The sequence below is a fragment of the Conger conger genome, chromosome 1 (assembly GCF_963514075.1).
Source record: "Conger conger chromosome 1, fConCon1.1, whole genome shotgun sequence".
Classification (NCBI taxonomy): Eukaryota; Metazoa; Chordata; class Actinopteri; order Anguilliformes; family Congridae; genus Conger; species Conger conger.
This window is the reverse complement of record NC_083760.1, coordinates 46,659,646-46,671,669: the sequence shown is the minus strand read 5'-3', so window position 1 is coordinate 46,671,669 and position 12,024 is coordinate 46,659,646. Positions and strand designations below refer to the sequence as shown.

Genomic DNA, 12,024 nt, shown 5'->3' with positions numbered 1-12,024 from the left:
TTTTTGATTGAATAAAATTGTCAACATACTGTAGCTATCATCTGGGATGTTGCTTTAAAAATTAGCTTGATATTTTCTTTTGAATTAGGCTACATGGCCTTGTAACTAAAACTTTCATTTAAAATACCTCATTTTGGGTGAGATCTCCCCATCTAATCTCTAATCCAAGTATTCTCTGTGGGTGGAACTGCACATTTACATCATCTCTTTGAATTTTTCCCAGTCTGGGCTGCATAGTTTTGAGCTGCGATTGGTGGATGGCTCTGGCTCTGAGATGACTGCTTGCACATCAGACATGTAGTAAAAGATGACATCACATGTTTCTGGCCACATAAATGAGTTATTTCCGGCAGTTTGTCTCATGCAGCTCACCTCAATTTCATTCTCCACCAGATGAAGAACTTGTCCGACAAAAAGTTGGTCATCGTATTTCACAACAACAAATTTACCGACTAAATCTGGTGTGTTGTTTTGTGTGGGCTGCAGTGTTGAGTTTGAGCTTGTGGATGCAGTCTCTTCAGATCCTTCTTGGTTGAACCGTGTTGAGTTTGAGCTTGTGGAGGCAGTCTCTTCAGATCCTTCTTGATTGAAGTCCACATCAACTGGACCATAGCAGTTACAATGGCTCCCTCCTCGGCTGCAAAAGCAGGACAGCTCTCTGTGACTGATCTTCCCCGGGGTTTGTGAGGCAACCTGATGTAGTTTCATGGTGCCTTTAACAACTGGCAACTGACTTGGCACTGCATCATCATGTCTGGACACGTCATCTTCAGATATCCAGAAGTACCTTATAGTTGAGCTTGTGTTCTCCTGTAGTGTGCAGTAGAGATCCTTTGGTGTCTGGATATCTGTTCCCATTTTCACAATGTCATCGGCACAACGTTTGATTTCTCCACCGACTCCATCGGGAGCGCCTTTACCATGGGCCTTTTCTGAGTAGTTCCAGGTAATTTCTTTGAATCCCCAAAGGAATGGAAGTGTGCTGAGCAGGTAGAAGTTCCTCTTATTCCTGTACTGCGTCACAGGACCGTCACTCATGAAGTGGAGAGTGGTGACAGAGGGATTTTGCTCCTTCACCTCCTTCAGAATAGGCTCAAGGTGTGCCCACACAGCTCTTTCATCATGGCGGAGGCTATCAGATATGGTAGCATACAACTGGCACCCCTGAGATGTGTACACCACACAAGTATGTATCGTGGCCTGCTTTCTGCTTGCTCCAAAATGGAAGGCCTGCACCTCTGTGTGTAACTTGCAGGCATAGTTTTCTGAGAAGTCCATGTGAACAACTACCTCAGTGTCACTGATGCTATCCTTGAGTTTACGGCACTCCTCCACTTGATGGATCCAGTTGAAATGGTGCTTCGCGAGGAGATCAAGCTTTTGGTTTTGGGTGTTGCTCAGATCCTGCCAGGTTCCCCTCTCTGTTTTTTTCACAAAGTTTGTGAACGCCTTTTCTCCATTGCTGGTCTTCTCTCTTTCCCATTGCTGCCAGGTGGTGCATGTGTTCTCTTCAGGCAGAGCAAGTTCTATTTCACTGTAACAGCATTTTGGACAGACACGATACATACAGTCTTTGCTTTTAGGATCAAACACTATGGAGGCTATCAGCTCGGAGATGCTAGATGATTTCAGCAATCCACTTTGGTGGAGTTTGTCAGCGAGCAGCTTGACATTCTCGTGATCTATACACGCACAAGTGTTGCGATCACATGCTTTTGGTTCAGTTATAAAAAAGGGACGCAGGCGCACAAACTGTCTATATGACAGTGAGAGTTCCCTTTCTGCCTCTATATTGTACAGTGAATGGAGCTCTTTCAGAGGTTTGAGAAGGACTCGTCTTTGAACTTTTTCTTTATGCTTTGTTATGGTATCTTTTTTTCCAGGTAGAAGTCTGCTGTTCTCATCCCTACACAGGAATTAAATGACCCGCTCTTTCTTCACTGCTGCAAGTTTCTTGGCCCCCCTTGGCTTGTATTTCTCACTCACTCAATTCCCTTCTTTGACTCTTCCTCACTTTTTCACATTTTCTTTTTGACTTTGCAAGTTGCATTTTAAGTCTGGCCATTTGTTGCTTCAGTTGTGCCTTTTCTTTTTTCAGTTGAGTGCATCGCCTTGATATCTTCTTCACATTATCTCTTTCTGGGGTTGATGAGGCAAGTAGTCCCTTTTGTGTTGGTGTGTTCTGATGTGGGTGCTGCTGAGGTAACTGGTTTTGCTGTGGAGGTGAGGGCTGTGGTGGGTGCTGTTGTTGGGGCTCTTGTCGATGTTGTACAGGGTGCTCCTCAAGATTGTCACCATCTACGGACTCTGGAGTGAGGTTAATCAAAGCATGCATCTGTCTCAATCTTTCCCTGTGGCTCCTCTGGTTTCTCCTCCACTGTTCTCTCTTCTTCTCAGCTGCAGAGGTGTTCAACACCCTGACTGATGGATGCTTTATTTTCCCAGCCTCCTTACGTCTCTGGTAGCTAGACACAAGAAGAATACAATAGAAATAAAGTGCAGGGCAGGCTATAATCAAAATGACTTCCATTACATGAATATTTTACTAATGCTACTGTAAACAACCATTGCTCCATACATAAGGGCCAACAGCTTAGTCTGACATTTATCGTATTTGGTAACTAAAATATCTGCAAAATATCTCAAATATCTCTGCAAATTAGTGTAAATCTAACTGTACTTGTCACTTGTAACTGCTCCATCACTATGATACCTTGCTCTCTTTCTCGCAAGAAACTCCTCCCTATCTAGTGGATCTTCATTCTTCTTGGCCCTGAACCTTGCAGCCCTCTCTTTGTTGGACATGGGCATCTAGAACAGAATTTCCCTTAAAACATCAAATCTGTACTCATAAAGCATTGATAAAGCATTATGAGTTTAATTAAATGCTAATTACTTGAATAAATACCATAAAAACAATAAAGATAATGACATGTTGCAATCACCTTTGTTAACTATGAACGGAAGACAAAATATGCCTTAAAACATTAAAAATGTATTAATATGTTAAATATGTTATTAATACAAAATATAAATATATACTTTATGCCTACAAGCTTTAAAATAGTCATAAAAATGGTGTGTGTGCCCTGCGATGGACTGGCGACCTCTCCAGGGTGTATTCCTGCCTTTCGCCCAATGTATGCTGGGATAGGCTCCAGCCCCTGTTCAGGATAAGCAGGTTAAGAAGATGGATGGATGGATGGATGGGTTAAATATGGCACCCCCTGGCACAATGACCTTACAAGATTTCCATTTTCATTTAAAAATTAAATGCAATTCCACTCATGATTACCCGCTTTTGTAAGTACACATATCATATAATGAAATATTACATTTTTTTAGACAAGTTTATACAGTTTAAAGCATTTTTAATCATGAAAAAACTTGTTTAAGCAGGTGGGCTTAATGTTGTGGCTGATTGGTTTACGTTACACACTATATTTACTAATTACAAACATCCTTATATCAGTGTTCACTGAGTGACCTTCACCAAGTTTCTTGCCCCAAGTGTTAAGCATTTGCCCCTCCCCACCATTTTCTTCAACTCAAGCCCATCCTCATTCATTTTTCACTCCCCTCTCAATTAGGCTTCGCTTCCATGTTTCAGAGGATACTTTGAATTTCGTGCACAGCACGAAGACTGACACGGTGACCATCGGACTGACATAAGCTCACTAAAAACATAAAACACATAAAACTGCCTTTCTCACTGTTGGTAATTGAAGAATGAAAGTGATTGGATAGGACGCATCCATAATTGAAAAAAAGACATGTGGGATCCTTCTATCATCCAGAACTAGCATAACAACACCTAACAGCACCCTAACAACAGCCTAGCAACTACCTAGCAACCCTATGGGCGACATGGCTCAGGCAGTAAGAGCAGTTGTCTGGCAGTCGGAGGGTTGCCGATTTGATCCCCCGCACGGGCTGTGTCGAAGTGTTCCTGAGCAAGACACCTAAGACCTACCTGTGTATGAATGGGTGAATGAGAAGCATCAATTAGTACAGTGCTTTGGATAAAGGTGCAATATAAATGCCAACCATTTACCATTTACCCTATCAACCTCAGCAACACGCTAGCAACCACCTAGCATCAGCTTAGCAACCACATAGTAACACCCTAGCAACCACCTGACACACCGTTGTACCTTGCAAGACTATAGCAACCAGCTATTTACACCTTAGCAACCACCTAGGAATACATTCAGAATGACTACTTCGCAGTCCAAATTATTAGCCCTACTACTGATACTACGACTAAAATACTGCAATCCTGGTTACAGTTCAACTGCTGCTACTGCTCTGTTATTTGTAGTATCCTCCTCCCATACAGCCAAGAATCTTGGGGTGACTCTTGATAACCACTTCACTCTCACTCCACATGTATCCTCCACTGTCAGAACCTACAGGTTCTTCCTCTACAATATACGCTGTATCCGTCATCTCCGGACGGAGAAAGCCACCCAGCTCCTAGTCCAGGCGCTCGTCATTTCCTGCCTGGATTACTGCAACTCCCTCCTGGCCGGTCTCCCAGCTTCTGCCATCCAGCTGGTGGAGAATGCTGACCACCAGTCAGCCCAGGTCGGCTCATGTCACCCCAGTCCTCATTGGCCTCCACTGGCTTCCTATTGCCGCACCCATCCGCTTCAAGGCCCTAGTGCATTTCAGGCGGACTGCCCCACTTTACATACAATCTTTAATCGCTCCCTACTCCCCAGCAAGACCACTCCGCCAGCTCTGGTCGCCTTGTGGTTCCCTCACTATAAGCACCTAGCGGTCCAACTGCACATTCATGCCTGTGTTCTGTTCTGGTTCCTCAGTAGTGGAATGACTTGCCTACCACTGTCAGGACAGCAGAATCCCTCCCACTGCATTCTGATTAATTTTCATCAATTTTGATTGGGAATGAAATTCAATAACTTAATAAAAATGTTTACGTTTCCTCTCTATAAAGACCATTATTGCATCCAAACTCCAAACAGAAAGCACATTTCCCCCTTATTAACTTTGGGAAATGTGATCTTAGTGCTCTCCACTGCACAGTTGAGATTCAATTCAATTATTTTTGTGCTTTAGTGCTTTCTACCTCATGGATGAGAAGTTATTGAATTTTATTTTAATTCATTTGGAGTTTTCGTTAAAAATAAAACTCTAACATATGTGAAATGTCCACACCTAAACGTTACAGTATATTATTGTTCTTCTTAGGATCCTTGGATGGTAGAATAAGTTTCTGAGCTATTCTTCACCTTGATCGAAAGTTATATTAATATTTTGTAATATATTTACATTTTACATCTCGAGCCGCAGTGTCTGTAGGTATTTGCTCCGACCGTGCGCTACACCACCTGATTTCACTCATTATTTTACCAGCTTGGTTCAGATAATGAGCTAATTAGTTAAAGCGGGTGGTGTAGCGCACGGTCGAGCACATACCAGCAGACACTGTGGCCCGCAGGACGTGAGTAGCGCTGTTATTGACGGTCCCTAATAATTCAGTGCTCTGACGGATCGCAACATAGATCAACGTAATTTACCCTTTTCAGAACTTGAGTAGCTGACAGTGGTTGTAGTTGACTGCCTATGTTGCCGGGGTTCAAAATATAGTGTCATCTTGACATTTCGTTTATGAGCTATTGAATTCGACGGTATAATAATATAATATATAATATATAATATTTTTTGGCAGTGCTGCGGGGGGATAAATTATGAATTTTTATAAAGGCAGTGAGCCTTTTACGTTGCAGTTGGTCTACAGTAGACTACATTTCGTTGTTTTAGGCTAAACCAAAATTGCCGAAGTGTTTTCAATCATCGCTTAACCTAGGCTATTTCCGATTGCCATCATTGACAACCAATGATACAGGTCAGTGGTAACACTTGCTGTAGAATTTTACTGCGCCAAACTAACGAATAAATTTACATTTTGTGGTTGGCATGGAATGGAATGTAAATTGTGAAAGTGATCCTGGCACCGCTATTCACAAAATTACATTCAGCATTGAAGCGAGACCCATCCCTTTTCTATTAGTGGAATCTCGCTAGAATTGTGGGCGATTAAAGGTTTTCGGCAAGCTCCATTTGATAGACCATATTTGTGAACACGGTAAAACGTAATTACAGGAGGTTGCACTGACCTAACCTCCCCAAGCTGTTAGCCTACTCTTGTGAAGCTTGTTTAACTAGCTAGGTGGGTCACGAACTTATTTTAGAGGTGAAATCCTGAATTCTGTGCAATGAACATAACACGGCCCATAACGTAAGGACTTAAATGAAAAGTTGCATTGTCGCATTTGTTGCCTGTAATTCTGCTGCAGGTATAGGCTAATCTCTACCCATAAGTGAAGTTTTTTTCAGCCGTGAGTTAGTTGTTTCACTTGTGTTTATTGTGAATTGTATTTTTACTTTTGCAATGTCGGTCTTTGTGTCGCAAACTAAACCGTTCGCAGTACCTAAACAAATTATTTAATTGGCATCCAAACAGTTTTTTTTTTCCTACACATTCACATTAAGTCAATTCTTCATCCATTTAAATACATTAATTCCCTTCCAGCATGAAATGGCGTCTTTCAGGCATACACATTCCAAAATAATAGAAGGACTGGATAATCATGTTTTGTGAGTAGATGCCATTAAAAAAAGTTAAACCTACTGATCCGTTCTCAGCTAGTCCCTCAAACCTCATTCTTGTGTGTCTGTCCTCAGGGCGGCTTTCATCTTTGTGGCAGCAGACCCTTGCATTGTCAATCTGGGCCCAGGTTACCCAGACTTGCCTCCTCCAGCATACATCAAGGAAGGCCTGGTAGAGGCTGCAAGAGTGGACAGGCTGAACCAGTACACAAGAGGATTTGTAATAGATTTTATTTGTTCTACTGTATGCACTTGGGCCACAACAGTTTTAGGAAGATAATAAAAATGAGAACAATTATGACATTCAGCCTGAACTGGAGCAAATGCTGTGTAGTGGATTGCAAATTGTGTGTGGCAGGTGTACTACTGTGCAAGTTGTTTTGTGAAACAAGTCTTCAAATTGGATTCATATGCTTTTTTTTGGATTTAGTGTAGAATCATGGTGTGGTGCACCGTTGATACAAATTAAGGGAAATTACATTACATGAAATTAAGTCAAGGAAGCAAAAATAATGTCTTGATTTTAACCATTAAGTTAAAAATGACGGACATGTGCATGTTTTTTTTTTAAACAGGGGCATCCATCTCTAGTCAAGGCTCTGTCGCAAGTGTATGGGAAAGTATATGACCGATGCATCGACCCATTCAAAGAGATTTTGGTAACCGTTGGAGCATATGGTTCTCTATTCAGTACCATGCATGGCCTGGTAGAAGAAGGTGATGAGGTAAGGGATTGCATCTGCATTGTCATTCTTTTCTGTAGGCTAGAAGAAGATTTTAGTATATAGCTCACTTAGACCAAGACATTTTCAATTTCTAAGAATTTACACAAGAGCTGCACTGAACATTTAAATGGGAGAGTAATGAAAACTAAATACCGTAAATCCTCAAATTGTGGCCGGGGTCTTTTATTTACTTCGGCTGCATAAAGCACAGGCCTTTATTTGGGGCAGGCTTGTATTCGAGGCAGGCCTTTATTTCTTATTAGGCTTCTGTTGTAGAATTTTATTCTTAGAAATAAAGTAAAAGGCTACACTTAAAGTGGGCCAACACTGTTCAACACTTCCTGTAACCGTTCAGAAACGCAACTTGAGTAGCTAAACCATTAATGAAAGCCAAAACAGATGCGTCTTCATAAAATACCAACTTGCCAGACACGCCTTCATGAACAATAACAAATTAGCGTAGATTACAGCAAGTTAAGGATCTTTTTTTCCTAAAGTGCGTTTTATTGTGAGACATGCGTTTCGTTTGGAGCAGCATACCTTTAGGCTATCAAAAGATTTTCGCTTTGGTTTGGGTTTTAATTTACTTTTGGACTGTTTGATTCTATTGCTAAATGTTGGGACTGATGGGCACTGAAATCTGGGGGGTATTTGATGGTTCACTGTTAAGTTTTATGTAGTTGAAAGAGTGTCGTGATTTCCACCCGTCTGTTTACTGCGAGTCAAGGTAGCCGCTTTCATTCATTCATTGGACGTGCGCTGTGCCTTATTGCCTTATTGCGTAGCCAAGTAGCCTAAATTGAGTTAATTTTTAATTTTGCCTGATTGACTTTTTATTAAATTCGTAGGCTGGAGTGCCTCGTGGCAACAATTGTGTTTAAATGTATACTGCTTCAGCCTTTGGCAAGCTACTCAGAAGGGGGCGGCAAGCGACTGGTAGCTTGAGAGCAACGTGTTGGAGACCCATGGTGTAGGACAACGACTTTTCATTGGCAACAGTATTAAACCAACCAACAATATAAAATATTAAGAAGAGCTCTTTTATTTAATTGAGTTAAATCGAAACAATGTCTTCTAGTGCTCATGGACAGATAGCCCTACTGGTAGGCAATATTACCCCGGCTTGTATTTGGGGGCCGGCCTTTATTTGTCCGTTTCGACCACGCCCCCGGCTATTATCGGAGGCCCGGCTTCAAATAGAATCCCGGACACAATTTGAGGATTTACTGTATGCACGCAAAAGGCACAACTAATTTTTATCACTTTCTGTCTCTTCAAGGTTATAATTATTGAGCCTTTCTTTTACTGCTATGTACCCATGGTCCGAATGGCAGGAGCTAAGCCCATTTTAATTACCTTAAGGCCTGTAAGTTTGAACTAATAGAATTCAAATTGTAGAATTCATATTTGCTTGACATGAAAATATAGCTCATGAAGATGAGACCATCATGTTGGTTTTCATTTGCTTTTTTCAGAAGTCTGTAAACAAGGCAAGCCTCACCAGTGCTGACTGGGTTCTGGATCCAGATGAGCTAGCGAGTAAATTTAACTCAAAAACCAAGGCTATAATTATCAACACACCCAACAATCCTGTTGGGAAGGTCAGTGTTCTGCCTCTCACCAAAGAATAATTGTTAGGCTTTTTGTGTAACTGTTTCAGGGTTCATGCTAGCCTGATGCCAGTACTGCAGTGTCTTGTGAGTGTGCTTGTTTCTTGTTAGTCTTGTAAACCATGTGACATGTCTGCTTATGAGCCTGGCCTGACCTTAGGTGTGTGCGTGCATGTTTGCATTTCATGAAAAATGACTTGAGTTTTAAATGGTTTCATGGTTGAAGTACTACAGATTTAGAATAATTTTATGCTGAAATTAGGGTCCCCCTCTAACAAAAAAGGGAATGCTTTTTGCAGGGATAAGGCAGTCTTCTGTTGACTTAGTTTGTATAATTGCCGTCAGATATTACTTGCTTAAATGAAATGGTGATTGCCACAGTCTTTTTTTTTTTTTAATTGCATTTGTATATCTTTGCTATTTTGCCTGTCCCCAAAAGGTTTTCACCAGAGAGGAGCTGCAGGTGATTGCTGACTTGTGCACCAAGTACGACATGCTCTGCTTCAGTGATGAGGTTTACGAATGGATGGTATACAAAGGCCACGAGCACATCAAAATAGGTACTGCTATCTATTTAGGTGCATTAAAGATGTGCAGAAAATGCAGTTTGTTGCAGTCATTGGAATTGTCATGTTACTGTGACCTGAAGTTCGACGGTCTCTCACAGCTACTTTCCCTGGTATGTGGGAGAGAACCATCACGATAGGCAGTGCTGGGAAGACCTTCAGTGTGACTGGATGGAAGGTGAGAGCTAACAGTTGAACAGTCTTTCAACGGAATATGTTGATGCCTATAGTCAGCCACATGGCTGGATGTTGCCTGATAATTGTGATGAAAGTAATGATTTAAAAATAATAGTAATAGTAATAGTAATAGTAATAATAGTAATAATAATTAATAATGATAATAAAAACGTGGTCTTCTTTTACTTGTATATAATGCATATGTTTATAATTTATGGGGAGGACTCTTATATAAACGCCTTAGGGTTTCTTCCCACACAAATTATGTAGTGTCTTATGTTTGATATCCTTTGTAAATATCACAGGTGGTTTCGGGATTGACCACTCCAATTTTGATGAAACCTTGTTAAAATCTTCTATATATATATATTCAAGAACATCCAAAACATAGGCCATCATTTCTTTGTCATTAAAGCAGGGGGAAAACCTGGAAACATGTAGTCTTACAAAAATCTTCCGTCTAGTTACGGATTATGAACTTATTTGCAATTATTTTCAATATTTTATCACAAAAGCACCACTTGATGTTTCATTCCAAAACTTCTAAGACTAGTATATATTTTGGTTAGGAACAGCCATAAAGAAAATGAAGTCCAATTGATAATTTATTAAAATGCCAAAGTTGGGTCCGGCCAGAAAATCACCAAAGTGTTGCATATTCAACCAAGTAGTTGGTCTAACGTTTCCTATCAAAATGAAACTTACTGTAAGGTGTAATAGGCCTACTTGTAGTATGCACAAAAACATTGAGTTGTTACTGCAATTTTATAGCATGTTTTCATCTTTATAAAGAGAAGCTTAATTCATTAAAACATACTTTGATGGCTACCTACTTGGTGTATGGTATTGACTTGCAATACTAGTAAATACTAGCCAGGATGGCTAAGAGTAGTCACAAACAAAATTAAGTAAAATTGATTCACCCTTTTATCCTTATGTTTTCTTGGTGCGAATAGATCGAATAAGTGAATAAAACTAATGAAAACGCGAGTCATAATATGAATAACATGAATATATGGGTACGTACAGTATATGCTCAGCCATTTTGAGAACCTTTTGACCATGTTTTTTTCACATGGATAATTGCAAGATTCCATTCCGTGTCAATTTTACTTGTTATATAATTTGGAGGGGGGTGGGGGTGGGTACATTGATAATATTCATATACTTTACTCAATCACAAAATCTAGTAGAGGAAATTGCATTCTGATCAAAGGAGAGCTTCATTGATGCTCTGCTATGGAAATGTTTAGCATCTAGCCACATCGAGCTGACTACATTCCTAGATATCCAAAATGCCATATTGCGTATTAGCCACAATTTCCTTAAAGTAGCTACTTTTTGGTCGGTATAGCCCATCAGTTTAGTTCCTTTGTATAATCTACACATTTGTATATTGGTTCTTTATATATAATGTGGTTTGTTATGTGAAATGTATGCTATATGTATACAACAACATTGCCCACTCTGTGCTCAGCAGAACAACATTAACATCTTTTTAATAATGTTTTTATATTTTTTTTATGAAGCTTGGCTGGTCCATTGGCCCTGAACACTTGGTCAGACATCTTCAGACAGTCATGCAAAATACATTGTTTACCTGTCCAACCCCTTTACAGGTAAACCCATTATAGTCCGTTGCATTAGTTGACTCCATTGTATAACGCTGTTCTCTCCCTTCCATGAGGGTCTAAGATGTGGTTCTGAAACTTGTTCCTGGGTTACCACTGTGTATGCTGGTTTTCTTTCCAAACCTATTGATTCACCAAAGTCTTTCATTTGATGCAAAGCTGTTTCTGACAAAATGCATCTTAAACCCCTAAAGGCCAATTGTCAAATTAGACATTAGTGACTAACAATATCATTGTCTTGAATTATTGCTTTTATCTGTCATTGATTTCATACTTTGCACTGGCTTTTAAGATCCCAAAGGTTATGGCTTTAATGGCTTTTGAATAGAGCTGACAAGGCACAGGAAGTTTGTCCTTGTCCCATAACAAAGGGAATGTTGTGTCTGCTGTGCAGGAAGCCATAGCTCAAGGACTCGTTCGAGAATATAGCGTAATGGGCAGCCCGGACTGCTACTTCTCCTCACTAGCTGTGGAGCTGGAGGAGAAGAGGGACCGTTTGGCCACCATCCTCCAGTCTACCGGCATGTCCCCTGTCATTCCCGAGGGAGGCTACTTCATAATCACAGACGTGACTGCTCTCAGTGAGTTTTCTAGATCTTTAGGTCATGGAAGATGACCTAGACTCAATCAAGACGCCAAGTTATGACTTGCCTGTGAATGCAGGCACTTTGTTAATTTT

The 12,024-nt window shown here is 40.5% G+C and overlaps 1 protein-coding gene across 5 annotated transcripts in view; it reads left to right on the top strand.

Annotated features, from left to right (window-relative positions):
- Window positions 1-5,438: 5,438 nt before the first annotated feature.
- LOC133125462 (kynurenine--oxoglutarate transaminase 3-like) overlaps window positions 5,439-12,024 on the top strand; it is an 11,593-nt gene continuing 5,007 nt past the window's right edge. The window contains exons 1-10 of one of the 5 annotated variants that reach the window (XM_061237183.1): window positions 5,439-5,467; window positions 6,560-6,624; window positions 6,712-6,856; window positions 7,212-7,361; window positions 8,641-8,727; window positions 8,837-8,962; window positions 9,411-9,531; window positions 9,639-9,715; window positions 11,244-11,333; window positions 11,740-11,926. In XM_061237183.1, coding sequence (XP_061093167.1) covers window positions 6,566-6,624; window positions 6,712-6,856; window positions 7,212-7,361; window positions 8,641-8,727; window positions 8,837-8,962; window positions 9,411-9,531; window positions 9,639-9,715; window positions 11,244-11,333; window positions 11,740-11,926 — 1,042 coding nt within the window. In that variant the 5' untranslated portion in view covers window positions 5,439-5,467; window positions 6,560-6,565. Of the gene's footprint in view, window positions 5,535-5,747; window positions 5,873-6,559; window positions 6,625-6,711; window positions 6,857-7,211; window positions 7,362-8,640; window positions 8,728-8,836; window positions 8,963-9,410; window positions 9,532-9,638; window positions 9,716-11,243; window positions 11,334-11,739; window positions 11,927-12,024 lie in introns of those variants that run through there. The other 4 variants (XM_061237182.1, XM_061237185.1, XM_061237186.1 and 1 more) reach the window with 4 other exon arrangements.